We start from the raw sequence: 13,687 nt of genomic DNA, 5'->3' as shown, positions 1-13,687 counted from the left end.
CCCAGGTTCGCGTCCGGCAGCCGCTCCTTGGTGGGGGGCTCTGTCAGGGAACCAAGGGGGCCGTTTCGCATCGGGTTCGCAGGCGGGGGCGGCGGGCGCAGATAGCTCCTCCTCTTCCTCCTGACAGGACACCTGACGTCAATGTGGCCAGTGCGCCTGCGCGAGTCGGACGCTGGGTGCACGTACGCGGTACACAAGCCGCGTGCGCAGGGATACAAGCGTAGTGCACATGCTCCACTTCAGACCACCGGTGCTACTCAGGCTGGGGGAGGGCTTCAGCCTCCGTCACCGCCCTCAGCCTTATGATTGGCTTCTGACTAAGGAAGCCTCCTGGTTGCCCGGCAACCAGGGGGGCGGTCCTGGGTTCACTGTGTACTTAAAGCCAGTCAGAGCCTTGACTCATTGCTGAGTTATTCAACCTTATGGTGAACACCCAGCTCCCTCCTGTGAACCTGTTGTTTAATCTAACTTCCCAGCTACCGACTCCTTGCCTGTTTCCTCGATTACGAATTCTGCTGCCCGCCACGACCTGGAACTGGAACCGACTACCCGATTGGATTGACCTTTTTTGTACTACGCTAATTTTTGGGATTATTTCGTCCCTGCCAAAGGATTCCATACCTGATCCACTATTCCAGTCCTGACACCCTGCCCTGAATATATGACTTCTTTTGATTCACATATGACATTGCACCAGATTGATTATCACCTGCTAACCTGATGCAAGGAACAAATACAATCAATGACAAGCTTCTCGAGGGAAATCATGTCAAGATGCAGGACATAGTGCTTCTATGGATTGGAAGTTTGTGTGGATTGTGTGTTTCTATGGATTTGTGTTTGCCCTTTCATTAAAAAATATATATTAACTGAAGAGGGTCCCAGTGAAATCTGTAGCAAGTATTAAAGGACTTCTCTCACTTTGGAGATAACTAGAATGCAAGAATGTTGCGAGTCTAGAAGAAGCTGCTTTTTAAGAAGTTCTCTGCTTATGCCTTCTCCATTAAAATAAATGTGCCTTAGAACTCTTGCACATGATTGTATTCAGTGTCAAACTGGCCTTTCATAGTACCAGAGGATCTGGTGGGACCTAAGGTCCAGGAGAAAAAAAAACGTTCGGAGCTGCCTTTGAAGCCAATCACTTGCCACTAGGGTCTACTTTTTTGAATAAAAACCTATTACACTTTATTGATGATATGGGGTTTGGGCCCAGATAATGTGTTCCACTGGTGGGCCCAAGGAACTCCTGTCAGACACTGACCATATTATACAACTAGGTTTACAGTCCTCAGAGAAATCTATGGGCCCACACTGTACATCTTTGTGAAAAAAATTTTTTTTTAAATACCAGCAAGTCCCATCACATACTGAGGTATTGCTTGTAGATCATAATATGAAAGCATAAAACAGCAGGCAAAGAGTGCCTACAACTAAATAATATAGAGGTATTGGACTACAGATGAGCAAATCCATTCCTAACTAATCAAATTCATTTAGAATTTCGCAAAAATTTGTATTGCAACCAAGTCCCTATATTTTGCAATTTGATTCTGACAAATGTCTCCAAAGGGTGGCCACTATTTAATAGGTCAGAAGACACAGAAGAAGGCATCTGCCATAAAAGAGAGAGAATTTTTGGGCTATTTTAACAACAAAAAAAGACAGTGCAGTGTGTTATTAAAAAGGCTGTTTGTTACCACCAGCTTCCATTCATTTACCCATAGCCATATACTGTATGTTGCTGTCACTTTGACGTTACTAATGCTGTCTTGGTATTAAAGAGCTTGAAAGGGGTTGGATATAGTCCTAGTCCTCAGTGTGTCATATGCGACTTTCAGGGCAACCTGATCACTTTGGATTCAGGTAGAATTTATTTGCACCCAGATTAAATCTATCAACCGATTCATTAGAATTGGATCCGAATCGTCTTTCAGGAAAATTGCTCATCTCTTCGTGGGACTCTGCATGCTTCACTGTGTGCGTGAGACAATAATTGTTAAATATTTGTTAACAGTTTTTGGTGGAAACTCCTTGAATTAGTGAGAAACAATTTTCAGAATAGGTTACCATTTTTAGACTATAATATTTTGACCACCCGTCCCTATACTGTCATGATGAGCCTTTTTGCTTTGTAACATTCTGTAATGACTTTTCTGGTACAGAGCAGGTTGTTGATTTGTTTATGCCAGGAAACACAGTTAATACAATATGGATTAAGTCTCAGATCATTACATGTCCGTTAATATATTGCGCACAGATGTCTAACTATGTCATTACATATTTAGCTGTAAAGCAAGAGGCTGAAATGTATTTTCTGAGTTTCAGTCTGCAAGCTTTAGAAAACCTTTCATAAATGACTGGGACTAGGAAATGAGATCTTTGTAATCTATTACTTCAATAAAAAATACAAGGCGACTGTCTGAATGATGTATCTTACACAGTACAAGGCAGGCAGGATAGAGCCATGCTATCAAGTCTATTATGCACCCAAGCATATCTCCTACTAAAGGGCAGCAAGTAGTGAAAATGTACTGTGTCTCCATTACTCCATTAAAAGTAGACATTGATAATTGTTCTTGTATCTAGATGTCAATATGTTGAGGAATACTATTTAGTCCATAAATAAACAAGTGGTATCTTCTGAAATAGTTCTACATATAGGATTCATTGAACTTTATGAAGAACCGAATGGCTGCATAAAATGTTCACCAAACTGTATAGTATTACAGGCTATGGACACCTTTGGGTGGCAATTTTTTTAAATTATTATTATTATTGCGTTCTTCTCATTCTGGACTAAAAATATTTTTTAATTGTTATTTGTTAGACATAATCAACAGGTGTTGTTCTATAGCTTTCAGTTGCAGTGCATTTGCAGACTAGTAGGCTCTGTCAGCTGGATCTGTAGCTCATATCTTTACTTTTCTAACAGCTTATGAGCACTCCTTATAGCTTTTCAGTTTGATAATAAAATATATTATAATTGTAGCCCAAAATAAGTAGAATTTAATAATAATAATAATTTTTAAAAATTCCCAAGGGTGTCCATAGCCTTTAAGTTCATCCACCTGTGATTTGCATACCAGTGAGTACTTCCACCATAAGTTCACAGGACTCATTATGGCCCATAAAAATTCCAGTCAATACCCTTGGAAATATTTATAACTCTTAAAGATGAATTTGGATCAAATAGTTTCCTATCTACTAGTCTCAGTCTGCACCATGTACAGCTAGATCATATATCTCATAATCTCAAGGAATCCCCCCCAAACAGTTATAGAATATGCATGTATTACCAATGCATTTGAAGTGCTATACATAGTATATATCACCATGGTAAAATGTTTGTATGATCCCTACACAAGAGCTCTAACCATGTTGTCTGCAATGCTCCAAAAAGAATGAGAAGACATGACTAGTGGTGGTTTTGAGTCTTCCTCTTCTGATCCAAGCTGCCAAAGATTCCTTTATTATAATAATAAATTCCCAGGAGTTACCCTCCACCCCCTAACACTATAATTTTAAATTAACCAATGGTATTATACCACACAGATCTATATGTCTTTACAACATACCATCTGGAAGCAATTAAGGTTGCTCTGCAAGGGAAGCCAAAGATTTGTTTTGCATACATGAGAACCTCTACATATAGTATATACCAGATATTGCAGACTAGATATATTCTTATAAATCCTGTAGAATATATGACTCGGTGCCTAAAGAGAACAGATAACAAGATTTGATTATGTTTAATTAATCTTACTATATCAGTATTTACATCAGTCCCTATCTTCAGAGGGTCTCTTTTTTTATCTCTATGTTTATGTAATCTGCTAATACAAATGTTTTACCTACATACCTTTGCAACATTATCGAATGTGATATGGCTTTAAAAACAGATTTACGTTATTGATTCTTCTTTTTCTTTCTAGGTACCAACATTAATGATGGACACACAATTTTCAGAATTCACTCCAGACATTACGCCCATTATGTTGGCAGCTCACACTAATAACTATGAAATTATAAAACTTTTAGTCCAAAGAAGGGTGACAATACCTCGCCCACACCAGATACGTTGCAACTGTGTGGAATGTGTCTCCAGCTCAGAAGTTGACAGCTCAGACACTCCAGGTCTAGACTAAACATCTACAAAGCTCTGGCTAGCCCATCTTTGATTGCCTTATCAGCGAGGACCCTATACTGACAGCTTTCCGCCTTGGGTGGGAGCTGGAAAGAGCTCAGCAAGGTGGAAAATGAGTTCAAGGCTGAATACGAAGAACTGCTCTCAGCAATGTAAGAGGTTTGCCAGGATCTGCTTGACCAAGCAAGGAGCTCTCGAGAACTGGAAATTATACTTAACCATAGGGATGACCAGAGCGAGGAGCTGGATCCTCAGAAGTGTCATGACCTGGCAAAGCTAAAGGTAGCAATAAAGTATCATCAGAAAGAGGTGAGGTGAACTTATATTGTTCACACAGTTATTTCATATTTTCAGTGCATTAATGTTAATAAATGGTCAAAAATTGCCTCAGCCACCTCTAAGTTCACCTGTCAGCATAATTTTACATTGTTCATCTAGATATCATCTACACATAGTTCAGTTACGTTACAAATACTTTGCTTAATTTTTGTAATGATCTTGTACTAGAATTTGCATTGTCAGCTAGAGCTGCATTCTTCATTCTGCATGTTGCTACTAGAATAACCCTGACACTATATCACCAGATTAACCCTTAAAATGTACCTGAGTTTTCAGTTTTCAAAATTGGCTGTGCTTCTTTGTACAATCATAACTGTGAAGAAAACTGTTATATTTGGACTTCCCTAATATTTTTTTTTTCAACCTATTATTCCCTGTTTCATCTGCCACAGCTGGATGCATTTCTCTCAAAAGCAAGTGGCATCTTCCTTTTGCCCCACACTGTGCTACTGTGAAATCTTTTCCCTTACTTCCATTATGTTTGTTTTCAGCTCCAGAGCTCACAAAATAGATAAGGATGGATAAATCACACCTAAGAAAGTCAGGAGGCTCCTGTGTTGCTCAAAAAGCAGTGCAGAAGGAGTTGTTTTACCAGACTCACAAGCTGAGCTAGCTCAGACATGTCCCCACTTACCTATTAGTCATCTTCTGAGTCTCTGTCAGCAGGAACAGATCTGCCTGACAAAAAGGCAGTGGACGGCAAATTAGGAGGAAGTGATACCTGTAGCGGCCATGACTTTACAGCTATTTTCAGGTGGATGCAGGCATATTTTTTTAAATGTAGTGGTTCAGAAATTTGCTAAGTATACCATTCTCTATGAAAATGAAATGAAATTGTGTGAAAGTACAGCGACTTTTTTATATATGAGCTCCCTATAATACAACACACACTGTTACCAGAACATGGGACTTCATTTTTTTAATGCCAGGCTGCTGTCCAGGTCTGATGTAAAGAATACATCTCAAGAATTCAAATCAAACAGACCATGGTAGTACAGACATCAAACCTGTAGATGATGACCGCTTGTTAGTTTAACACCATACAGAATTATGGATGCAGTTCTGGATCAGTGCAAGATGTCTAAAGAAAGCATGTGCCAAGAAACTCAACGTCATATGTAAATTATCCCCTACCGGTTACTTGTAGAATTGTATTCAGTGATGAACTTCCTTATTAAGTAAAATTAAATGATGCATAATTGCTATCTATAAGTGTTTATTCCCTTCCCTATTTTTACATATTAGAGCACAATCATTACACATCTTAAGTAAACTGAAATTCAAAGTACATGTAATAGCATCCCTGTGCCAAATGCATAGACACATTCAAGAACAGTTAAATTAATAAACCTGTCCATATGACATATTAGGTAACTGGTCATCATAGGGTTTTTGTCTATAAGGCCCCTTTCACACGAGCGAGATTTCCGTGCGGGTGCAATGCGTGAGGTGAACGCATTGCACCCGAACCGAATCCGGACCCCATTCACTTCTATGGGGCTGTGCACAAGAGAGGTGATTTTCAGCATCACTTGTGCGTTGCGTGAAAATAGCAGCATGCTCCTCTTTGTGCGTTTTTCACGCAACTCAGGCCCCATAGAAGTGAATGGGGCTGCGTGAAAATCGCAAGGCATCCGCAAGCAAGTGCGGATGCGGTACGATTTTCACGCATGGTTGCTAGGAGACGATCGGGATGGGGACAATCATTATTATTTTCCCTTATAACATGGTTATAAGGGAAAATAATAGCATTCAGAATGCTTAGCACAATAGGGCTGGAGGGGTTAAAAAAATTTAAAAATAATTTAAACTCACCTTAATCCACTTGTTCGCGCAGCCCGGCTTCTCTTCTGTCTTCATCTTTAAGGAATAGGACCTTTGATGACGTCACTGCGCTCATCACATGGTACATCACATGATCTTTTGCCATGGTGATGGGTCATTTGACGGACCATGTGATGAGCGCAGTGACGTCACCACAGGTCCTTTTCTTGTGCACAGCAAAGATGAAGACAAAAGAGAAGCCGGGCTGCGCGAACAAGTGGATTAAGGTGAGTTAAATACACTGCGCGAACAAGTGGATTAAGGTGAGTTTTTTAACCCCTCCAGCGCTATTGTACTATGCATTCTGTATTAAGAATGCTAATATTTTCCCTTATAACCATGTTATAAGGGATATAATACAGTCTACACAACACCTAACCCAAACCCGAACTTCTGTGAAGAAGTTCGGGTTTTGGGTACCAAACATGGCGATTTTTCTCACGCACATGCATTACAATATTTTGGACTCGCGCTGAAAAATCGCGCATTTTCCCGCGACACACCCGCCATCTTATCCAGGCCAAAAACATGACGCCTGTGTGAAAGAGGCCTAAGAACAGGTTCTAGCTGGTGGACTTGAGCCATCCATCCATATGCTCCTGCAGGGGATGTTTCTGACCAAAAAGGCTCTACCTGGCTAAAGGCCCCTTTACACTGCTCAATTGAGCAGATGATTGACAGAAAAGGTCCATTCCTTATCAACAATCGCCTGCTCGTCAGTGAAGGAGACGCTGTATTTACATATAGCTATCTCATCCAAAGTGTAGGGTGAAGGATTGCTCGTCCCATACAGACACGATGATCTGCTGCCAAAAGCAATGATTCACCCAATAACCCGATGACACGAACGTTTCGCTCATTCGTCGGGTGATAGACGGCACCTTTACACCGGCAGATAATCTCTAATGAACATTTCTACAAATACTTGTTAGCAATGATCTGCCCAATGTTCGGGCAGTGTTAAAGGGGTTATCCAACTCCTGAAATGTCTCCCCATATGCCCGGGCCCCTCACACAGATAGTACCTACCTCTCTCCCCAGCACCCGCATCACTCCTGGTCCCTGCACGGCCGTCGCGGCATCTTCCCATGCCGGGTGACACTAGGTGGCTCGTCCCTATCGAGGCCTGCTATTGGCTACCCCTCGACACCGGATGTTTTCATCTGTGCAACGGAGAGATGCAGCGGCAGCCGTGCGGGCATCAGAAGCGGGTGCCAGGGAGTAGGGTAAGTACTATCCGTGTGAGGGGCCCAGCGGTATGGTGAGGCATTTTAGGGGTTGTATAACTCCTTTAAGGAGACAGATCTGCATGAATCAGCTGATCACTGTGGGGGCTGCAATATGGCAGCCAGAATTTTGGAAGAGGCCAGTCCATAATGTTATTTCTTTTTTCTGCTCCATTCGGATGTAGACTTTTTGTAGAAGTTTTTTTTCCATTCATTATCCTGCTGTAGAGCCCAATTATACTGCAGCATCGGTTTATTTTGATGGAGCCATTGATCCTTAGAAATGTATCACTTTCCAGACTATATTAAAAAATATATATTAGGTGTCTTAGATTTTCTTTTGATTATTACCATGACATAATGTTCTTGTAAAATGTATTTCACTCCATTAGTAAGGATCAGACATAATGGCTGTGGTTAAAGACCTCAAGGTGTAAAACAGAAAAGCTACTGACCTATATGCTGTTGGAGTTTAACATGTTGGTATAAAGTTTATCTTTTATCTCAAGTGCTGGATTTTTTGCTGTATTGGTTGTGCCTACCAGTCCGTTCCATGCATTTGATTTTAGAGATACTGGCGATATTACACAAGCTTTAAAGGGTCACTGAGCTTTCCACAAAGTTTTGATATGTCATAGCACCATATCAAAAGTTTGGATTGGTGGGGATCTGAGTGCTGAGACCCCCACTGATCACGAGGAGAGGGGAGTGGTCGCATAGCACGCTCTCTCTTCACTGCAGGGGAGGAAGCGATGTAGACTCAACTGAAAACCTATGGGCTCCTCTAGCTTCCATCTCCTTCAGTGAGTAGAGAGCGTGCTATGAGGGAGCTTCTCTCTCCTTGTGCTCACAAACGGTATGGGGCTCAGCACTCAGGCCTACACAGATCAAAAGTTTTTAATGTACAACTGTAAAAAAGAAAAAAAGAGAAAGCAGAAAGGTAGGATCGCTAAGAACTGCAGTTATCGGACCAATATAAGGGAGATTTAGTCCACTTAAGGGGGGGTAGAAGATGACATGTTGACTTACCCCTTTTCCTGGATCACTTATTACCCTGAGGTTACGTTTCTCTTGGAATAAGTCATTCTTCATATTGGTCCAAAAACTACACTTTATGGAATCCTAGCTTTCTGCTGTCTTTGAGCGCTGTTTTTTTTCTTATCTTTTTTACATTTATATATTGATCCACCCCAACTAAGCATCTTTTGGAATGTGGCCTCCACCACCAATCTCTACTTTAGATGTTGCATGAATGGAGAAAATGTTCATTGTATTGTTTGAAGGCTAACCTGATCCCTAGGTGTAAAGGTCGATGTGCAGTGACATAGGACATCCTCCTTACACCAAGTCAGCCTGCAATTTAATTTCTTGGAATTCTAACCATATTGATCTGGGAGTGTGGTCTCGAAAGATTTTTTACATCAAAAGTACTGTGACCCTTTAAACCTTCTGGTTACATTTGAGTCTAGATTCTTACTGTAATGAAAAAAACTGGCTTATAGAGGATGTATGTTTTGTTTTCATTGGGTCCATATATTTCTTACAAAGACACTGTAAACAAAATGTCCAATACAAAACTGACATGCATTGAAATATGTGACAGCTCAACTGACAGAGGAGTCTTAGGGCTCTATTAGACCACCTAATGTTCGGATAGGACGAGCGCCCGATCAACGCTAAACATGTCAATCAGGACTCGTTTGCCTTGGCCTAATACACAAACTGATGCAAAGCAAATCTGTAGGGGGTCCTCAGTGTTACCAACCATCTTGTTCTTTTTACATAAAAGTAATAAAGAATTAGATGAAGGGATGATCAGCATAAGCCAATTTATAGTGTGCTCATGCACAGTGCCTTGGGCACAGCAACATTAAATACAGCCCGGATGGTGTCAGACAGGCACTTTCCTCCCCCAGTATTTTGCTGCTTCAGTAATCCAGCATGTATTTATGCCTGCACTTTTCTGTCAGTGTAGATCCGGGCTCCATGAAACACATTTATCCACTTTAACTATTGTGGCGTAAGAGGATTCCAGCATTTACACTGTATGCAAAGCTTGGTTATAAAGAAAGGATAAATGGTTCACATAGGTGTTAGGAGCCTCCGCTTAGGGAGTCCATTGCAGGGCTCTATCACATTTGACAGTAATAATAGTGTAACCTGCGTTTGTGCTATTCTGATGAAAATCTAGACCAAATCTCAACATACCACAGTATAAGAATGCCCTCACACGTGGCAGATTTCTGCTAAAATCGGTTTCATTCATCTAAATGGAGTGGTTTTGGCAGCAAGGACATGCAATTCTACAAGCCCCATTCAGATAAATGGAAATGTTTTTCAGTCGCAGAATTTCTTTTTCAACAAAATTAACCACATGTGAAGGCACCCTTAACCCCTTAAGACTTCAGTCGACAGAACTGTATCAGAGCTTGTTTTTTGTATAACGAACTGTAGCTTTTATTGGTACTATTTTTGTGGTATGTACGACTTTTGAATCACTGTTATTCAAATTTTTGGAGGGAACAAGATGACAAAAATTTTTCGAATCGCATGTTTTCTTTTCCGTTATAGCGTTTACCACACAGGATTTTTTAATTTTTTTATTTTATTAGTTGACATTTTTGGATACCTGATATGTTTTTTTTATTGTTTATATATTTTAATTTGTAATATTGGGAATGGGAGGTGATTTAAACTTTTAAGATTGTGGTGTGTTTTTTTTTTAACCTTTTTGTTTATTGACCATTAGACCCCCCTAAGGGGGCTAGAACCTGGGATCTTTGATCCCTTGTCTTTTTCACCCTAATAAAGATCTAGGGTGAATAGGATTTGTACACTGTCTTTGCTGATCTATGCCTTGTGCATGGTTCAGCAGGAAGATTAACATGGCAGGCCTGGAAGGCTTCAGAAGCGTCCAGGCTGCCAGGCTAACCGATCGGAACCCTACAATTTCACGGCAGTATCTGAGGGGTTAAATAGCGAGGTTCATTGGGATCACCATTCCACATTATTGCGGCTGGAGGCCTGCTGTATGATACAGCCAGCACCCGCCGCGTATGGAGTGGGCTCACCGCAGCAGCCGACTCCATACAATTTCAGGCACATAATGCTGTACATGTACAGCATTATACATTAAGGAGTTAAAGAGGTTTCATCTCAGTTATTAGTTGCATACGCTAGAATTTGCCACGACTGTTAGATGGGTGCAGTTCGCACCTGTGGGAACCACTTCTATATCCAGAACAGGGCCCCTAAAGCAAAGGTGAGAGCACCACATGTGCTGCGTGCTATCCATTCACTTTTGTGGGAGTTCTGAAAGTAGCCGAGCCAGCGCACGCAGCTATTTTTGGAACTCCCATAGCGATGAATGGAGGGTGACTGCGCTTCACTTTGGGGGCCCCATTCTAGAGCTAGGTGCGGGTCCCACCTCTGGGACATTGGTAGCCTATTCTAGAGCTATGCCACCAATGCCTGAGATGAGACAACCCCTTCAAGTCAGTGAGGGTCTGTGTAATTATCGGAATTCTGTACCTCAGTGTGCCTCTGATTTTATAAGCAATATGGATCTGTAGGGACTACGTGTGCCAGCATACAGAGCCGTAACTAGTAAGCTATGCCTTCTACTACTAATGGTATATTAGAAAATTGTTCACATTGCAATTCCCCAAAGGTCAAAGTGGCTTGAGCCTCCCTTTAAATGATACATCTATGAAGAAGTTTTTAATTTTCATAAACAATTTTTATTTTCCATGTACGTCTGCTCCCTTCCTGGCTGTTTAATTCTCTAGTGGAAGATCAGGTAGCTCTTGAACCTCGGCAGAAATCGGGAGCTGATATATGTCAAATAAAAGCATGCTATGAATTTCACAACACTACTAGTGGCTAATTATTTATTTAGCAGACAGAAGGGACATAATTGTTATACATTTATGCATGGCACGCATGAAAGATTAATTTAGGCGACTGAAAATCTCTTATTTCATAAAATGCATACTCATTTTCTCACTACTTATTAGGTAACCCCTTCATTTCCTATGATAATCAGTGATGAGAGGCAGGGGCAATATTCAAATTCACGATATTTTGCGAATATTTGGGCAAATATTCGTCATATATTCGCGAATTCAGCAACCGGAAAATTTGCGATAAAAATTCGCGATTAACACTACTCCTAAAGTCAAAGATATTGCAGCCTTATCATTGGCCCACAAGCAAGAAGCAGTGAGGGATCATGGGTACTGATGAAAAAAATCTAGACTATTTGCGATTACGAAGATACAGCACTATATTCTAGATATTCGCAAATTCTCAAAGTGCCAATATTCGAGATAAAAATTTGCGATTAGAATATTCGCGATCAACACTAATGATAATACAGATGAGAAAGGAAAGTGTTTGGACGGCAACATAATAGGTAACCTCTGTGCTATGTGTGACATTGCTGACCACACGCCTACAGTCATAGCACATGACATGATCACATCGTACAGATAAGGGTCACAGTATGTGATAATAAGGGATCGGTATATAACTACGGCATTTGACTCATTGTACTGAGGAACAACTTCAATTTAGTTTTTCCTTGTAAAAAAATAAATAAATTATCTTGTACGTTTTCCTTTTGCATGACATCATAAATATTCCATCCAGCTCTTTCTTAGTGAAATTGGTCCTTTGAAAAAGATGCAGAACGACAACTATTAGCAGCTGTAACAGTTCTTATATACAGTTCTTGTATTCTTTTATACAGTAGATTCTTTAGGGCTCCTATCTGTACAATAATAATAAGGATGCTATACAGTTGCACAAGCCATCTTCTGTTCCACATGATTCTACATGAATCTGAAAAAAATAATGATTGTCATATCAGATGTCGTATGTACAGAAGTATTCGGTTGCTAAAAAAAATCATGTAATACTCATCCCTTTCTCCAGTGCCATTCTTGGGGCCACTGGTCCAGTCCTTCTGCTGCTGCTGGATTGCAAGCTGCAGCGATGATGTGTCAGTATACTGCATATGAATTCTGCAGCCAATCACTGTCCCCAGCAGTCTAGTACTGAGGATAGCGATTGGCTGCAGCAGTCACATGCCGAACACCTACACATCACTGCTGCAGTTTGTAAACAAGCAGCAGCAGAGAATAGTACTAGAGAAAGGGGGGGGGGGGTTATTACAAGACTTATTTTATTTTTGGCAACTGGGGGCTTGTCTGAGATTTTTAATTATCTTGTACAACCCTTTTATAAAGTGGTTGATATTGGATGCAATATTAAGTGCATCTTTAGAATGCCTATTTCAAGTTTATACCAATTGGTGTCAAAAGTTTGCGTCAAATTTTTGTGCACGCTGATGCTGCTTTAGCCATGCCCGTTTCCACTAAGCTCAGCTTCATGTCCCTTTAAGCCATGGTCCCATGTCGGACAAGGTGGGGAAAAAAAGTATCTAAAACAATACATGCGGTTCCGTTGTTTGGGTGAAAACTGGGCTACAACTCTGGCACATTCTGATTAGTAAGTCTTCTCAACTGATTCTGTGCTAGCATGCACATTAGGACAGTCACCCTTTGTGCCCTTGCACAGTATTATGCCCCTTTTGTGCCTCAGCACAGTAGGTATGCCACCTTAGTGCCACCCACACAGTAGTTAGGCCCCTTAGTACTCACACAAAGTAGTTATGCCCCATTAGTGCCCCTTTCACAGTAGAATGCCCCCACACAGTATTTTTCTCCCCATAGTGCTCCAACACAATAGTTATGTCCCTTAGTATTCACACACAGTAGTTATGCACCCTTAGTGCCCCTCTTACAGTAGTGTTAACAAGGTAAAAAAATATATGCATGTCCCACGATGAATGAAGAACATCTTTCTCTCCCCATCAGCAGGCACAATGTGTGAGCTGAAGGGCAGATAGGCCGATTCCCTGGCCAGGGAACGTTCCTCGGCCTCTGCATTCTCCAGCTCAGCTCTGCAGTCCTCCCTCAAGACAACATTTTTATTTATTTTTTATTAGATGTACAGTACTCATTTGACAGAATACTCTGCAGAAACATAGAAACATAGAAACATAGAATGTGTCGGCAGATAAGAACCATTTGGCCCATCTAGTCTGCCCAATATACTGAATACTATGGATAGCCCCCGGCCCTATCTTATA

The 13,687-nt window shown here is 41.0% G+C and overlaps 1 protein-coding gene across 1 annotated transcript in view; it reads left to right on the top strand.

Moving 5' to 3' along the window:
• Positions 1–13,687, top strand: part of TRPC5 (transient receptor potential cation channel subfamily C member 5) — a 284,716-nt gene that overhangs the window by 107,038 nt on the left and 163,991 nt on the right. Inside the window, 4 exon segments of the mRNA XM_040442706.1 lie at positions 3,933–4,116; positions 4,119–4,184; positions 4,187–4,233; positions 4,235–4,453. Coding sequence (XP_040298640.1) covers positions 3,933–4,116; positions 4,119–4,184; positions 4,187–4,233; positions 4,235–4,453 — 516 coding nt within the window.

Source organism: Bufo bufo, chromosome 8 (genome assembly GCF_905171765.1).
Source record: "Bufo bufo chromosome 8, aBufBuf1.1, whole genome shotgun sequence".
Classification (NCBI taxonomy): Eukaryota; Metazoa; Chordata; class Amphibia; order Anura; family Bufonidae; genus Bufo; species Bufo bufo.
This window is presented reverse-complemented; position numbering and strand designations above follow the sequence as displayed.